The 4,197-nt window shown below is 38.0% G+C and overlaps 1 protein-coding gene across 3 annotated transcripts; it reads right to left on the bottom strand.

The window, feature by feature from the left end:
* Positions 1–663: 663 nt before the first annotated feature.
* LOC103956382 (uncharacterized membrane protein At1g16860) lies at positions 664–3,904 on the bottom strand. 3 transcript variants are annotated; one of them, XM_048565037.1, is made up of 4 exons: positions 3,334–3,904; positions 2,367–2,522; positions 1,157–2,173; positions 664–1,036 (listed from the first exon to the last, which is right to left on the bottom strand). In XM_048565037.1, the coding sequence occupies exons 1-3, from the start codon at positions 3,643–3,645 to the stop codon at positions 2,039–2,041; spliced, it is 603 nt and encodes a 200-aa protein (XP_048420994.1). In that variant the 5' UTR covers positions 3,646–3,904; the 3' UTR covers positions 664–1,036; positions 1,157–2,038. The 3 variants fall into 3 exon arrangements, with proteins under 3 accessions (XP_048420994.1, XP_048420996.1, XP_009366626.2); XM_048565039.1 differs by having other exon boundaries at positions 1,157–1,353; positions 3,334–3,898; XM_009368351.3 differs by having other exon boundaries at positions 1,157–1,366; positions 3,334–3,889.
* Between the last annotated feature and the right edge of the window lie 293 nt (positions 3,905–4,197).

Here is a 4,197-nt window from a genome sequence, read left to right as displayed (position 1 = left end):
AATATTCAACAACTAGAGGTAGAAGGTGACTCTTCGTTGATCATTAAATTAGTGTCTGGAATATGGAAACTCTCTTGGCATCTCCTATCTCCCATCGAAGATATTAAATGGCTGGCTGCTAGCTTTAATTCTATTTGCTAGAGACATTTTTAGGGAAACCAACTTTGTGGCTGACAAGATGGCTGATGTGGGTGTGGTGGTATCAAATCCTCATTTTTGGGACCATTGCCTCCCCACTTCAGCTTTAGAAGCTTTTAACCTTGACTGTATTGGAACTGGTTGTATTAGAGGCTTTTTTATTTAATATATTTATTTTTTCATGAAAAAAAAATGATGCTTTGTAATTTAAAAAAAAAAAAAAATACTTTTGTTAAGAGTGGTTTTATTACAAATACAACGAACTTTTTAAAAGGTCAAGTGCTAAAGTATTTAGCGAAAATGTTTTCTCGTTTACGTTTTAGCAATAATGTTTCCTTTATGCCAATGAGAATTTTTATTTTTATTTTTTTTAATCGAAATGTAAATGGGTTTAAATACACAATGAGCTTTTCATTTGTTTTTCTGGCCCATTACGAGAATGGATAACAATTGCCAAATGGTTTCTTGCACCAAGAAAGAAGAGAGACATTTGCACATAGTAAAAATACTTTAGTGCATTGAAAAAAATCGGAAAAAAAGCCGTTTTCATTTTCAAAAGCAAAATAATGTTACAAGCTTAGTACAGTCGTAGAAGGTCTGCATGGTGATTAGTGATTAGTTGAAGGTGTACATATTGAAAGGGAATTGGGTTATCATCCAAAAATCTTGTCCTACCTACTACCATCTTTCTGCCTGTTGTATTGAATCTTGGTTGACTGAATGCCCAGCGGCCGTTTGATAGACCCTTAGGATCATCCCATCTACGTCAACTGGGAGAAGCAGTTTTCGCCAGAGACACCCGGTTGAGATTACTTCTGGCGGTTGAACAATTGTAGTCATGTCATTGTTTCTATGCAACATTCCGAATACTGTCACTGAGCTGCCTTCTTGAACATACCTGCAAAAATTCGTGCAAATCTGAAGTACATAAGCTCCTAGGAAGCTCAGGTTAAAATGTAAACAAAACCATTTATGCAGCAGGGTATTCAAGTGAGATTGTAATGTATAATTAGGTTACCCTTCCTCCAGACGTAGTAGACGGGATTCAGATGAGAGATTTCTCTCAGTTAACCATTTCCTCAAGTGAGGAGAGAGGATTCTGCATCTTTTAGTGTTGACAAGTTTGCTCTCGACAATTAGTGGGATAACTTTGCAACCAGAACCCAGCTTTGACAATAGCTGTAAGACCAGACTTTTGATCGGTTAAGTAAAAGTCTGTGGAGAATCTCTGTCAGGTGGAAAGCCGAAGAAGAAAAAAAAACAATTACAATTCTAAGTACACAGATATTTTCTTCATGATTCAGATACTAGTATAGAAATGCAAATAAAAATTTTAGACAAAAAGATCTGCAGAAATTTTCTTATTATCTACAAAAAGAAAATAATAGATTCATTTGGTTGGTTTAATTACACCAGTACGTTTGAGAAGTTTCGATTTGGCAAAGTCACAAACAACTTGAAATATTAAAGCATACGAAGCATAGAAACAAACGAGAGACTTCAAATGTGTATTATTTGTACTAATTACAAATTAACTATTGGAACTAATCACTAGCCAAATATAGATTACAAGTCACACATATTATCTTCAAACTTTTTTTTACCATCATCATCTTTCCTCCAATTACCTTGGGTCCTTGACCATTACAGGAAACAGTAGATGCTTAAAAAATGCAGGATAAGCCATCCCAAGGCAACAAAAGGGAAAGGCCTGAGGCCTTCAAACCTCTAAAGCTTCATCGCACAAAAGACCGAGCATCACAAAAACAATGAGTGAAATTGATGTAAGCTTGCCAATGTAAAGGAGACAAAAGATAGCAAAAGACATAATCAGACAAAGCTCCCGGATAGAAGACATGAAGTTCTAATTGAGAACAATGAGAAACATACACCAAAATTTTTAGCCACGAGCAAATAAGGAGCTAAATGGGCAGCAATAAATTATTTGGATCATGTTTTTTACTCCATCGGCCAAATGAAGTCCAAAGTCGAGGTGCAAGATGATCAGAAGGATGTGGGGACTAAACTTAACATTCTGCGTACCAAGTAGCCAAGTAAGCATTCCAATCGTGATAGTTAACTAAACGCATAAATTGACACGAAGCACAAAAGGACATGGAAACAAGTACAAATGATTGATCCATCTCATGAACGCAATCAACCTATTTGATCTAATTAGGACAAGCAACAGCTTGCTGATCCACATGGCAACAGAAGAGTATTCATACCTCACAATATGCTAAATGCCACTGGAAGCATGATCTCTTGACATTCCCTGGCTGTAGAGTTAATCCCCTGTATTCATATAAAAGAGTAGAGGCATAGATACAGCCGGTAGCTTTTTCATATGAAGATTCAAGGGATAGACTCCCACATGATGCAATCTGAAATCATTGGAACAACATGTTATCAGTTCGTCCTCTCATATGTTGAATAAACCACATACTGAGTGACAGATGAGAAACCGGTGGAAATAACCAAGAAAAAGGGTAAGGTTAACCGTGATGCATATATTTACAAGTTTACAGATCAGCACATATGAGGTGCACAATCCACTTGTTATATAAAGATCCTTACTTCATAAGTAATCTAGTATGCATTAAAAAAAATGATTAAAAAAACTTCTGCGAAAAGTCTTTCAAGATGATCTATATTTCTAATGAGTTCGTATAGTATCATATACATATAAAACTAGAACGTGAAAATGCTGCATAAACCTATTATTGCAACAAATATTGAACCATCCAAGCTCCCAAAGTTTTAATTTAGTTCCATGACTACCAAACAAATTTTCTGATTTTTCGCCACTTAATGTTATTCTCCAATAGTTCAGCTGCGCTTCATTCGATTTCTATGAACAATAATTTTCCAGAACTTCAAACTATTCCGGTTTAAAATGTCAGAAACCAAACACAGGAACATACAATCTGCCCCACATAACAAAAACATTCATACAGAGATAACATCAACAAAACACCCCAATTTTCCCCTTTCGTTTTCCTCCAATTTCTCAGCAACCAATCACATACTTCTACATTGCACTCCAACTACATATTCCCAACCTAAATTTCCCAAAACCAAATCATTCCAAAAACCCCCAAAACAATTTTATTACCTTTGAAAGTAATACAGAAACCCAATAAAAAATTACAAAAAACCCATAACAACGAGCTAAAAGGGCGAGAGAATGAGTACCCCAGTAATTTTGACGAGCTGTCCGTGCTGGGCGAGGCGGAGGTCGGACTCCGGAACCGAGTCGAGGAACCAAAAGACGGCAGCTTTGGTCGCCCAGTGCCGTACATTCCAGACGACGAAGGCGGCGACGAGGACGGAGAGCAGGAGGAAGAAGACGAAGAAGAAGGCGTTGCGGACGACAATGAGGATGAAGATTGAGACGGAGAGGCCCAGAAAAAAAATGGGTACGAGAATGTAGAGAACCAGAGACGGAATGGGCTTCAAGGCTCTGCCACCGTGGTCTCTCAGGACGCCATTAGAGAGGTCGTTCATTACTCCTCCGAGCTTTTGAGTAGGCGGTTATGCCGTTGCTCCTTCGGTTAAGCTCCCACCTTTACTGAATCAGTGAGGACGAAGGAGAAGACTGTTGGGTAAGTGTCTAAAACGCAATGCCGTTTCGACACTCAGCGGTCATACCACGCCGTTTTCTTGAGGCGTGGTGCTTTGACTATTTAGGACTTCAACGTGAAACGACTACGTTGGAATGGCGTGGTTGTTTGAAGGGGCCGTAAATCGGATCGACGCAATTTGCATTTAGCTCGTTTTTTGTTCGGTGAGTGTGCTCAGATTGAACAAAATGTGCGAGCTTATAGTTTGGTTTGTTCTTCTCATAAAATTCGTGTGTAACTAGTGAATATATAAATTAACTACTTTCAAAAGGAGAATGACACATGAACAATATGTTTAATGTGACGGTTTTACTTTCAACGTCGTGAGTAGACCAAAAATTACTTAAGAAAATAAGATGTAATATCCCCTATATTAATGGGCATTTAACTAATGGCCCATGGGCTCTCCAGGCCGCCCATAAAGCGTCATGCTATA

The sequence above is a fragment of a genome, unplaced genomic scaffold, assembly GCF_019419815.1.
Source record: "Pyrus x bretschneideri cultivar Hongxiangsu unplaced genomic scaffold, Pyrus_bretschneideri_v1 Contig4, whole genome shotgun sequence".
Classification (NCBI taxonomy): domain Eukaryota; kingdom Viridiplantae; phylum Streptophyta; class Magnoliopsida; order Rosales; family Rosaceae; genus Pyrus; species Pyrus x bretschneideri.
This window is presented reverse-complemented; position numbering and strand designations above follow the sequence as displayed.

Excerpts from the sequence above, each read along its gene's own strand:
- LOC103956382 (XM_048565037.1), bottom strand. The coding sequence starts at position 3,645 with ATGAACGACCTCTCTAATGGCGTCCTGAGAGACCACGGTGGCAGAGCC. Across the intron at positions 2,523-3,333 it reads AGCTCGTCAAAATTACTGGG|ATTGCATCATGTGGGAGTCT; the intron begins GTACTCATTCTC and ends CAATGATTTCAG. Across the intron at positions 2,174-2,366 it reads GGCATTTAGCATATTGTGAG|AATGTTAAGTTTAGTCCCCA; the intron begins GTATGAATACTC and ends CTTGGTACGCAG.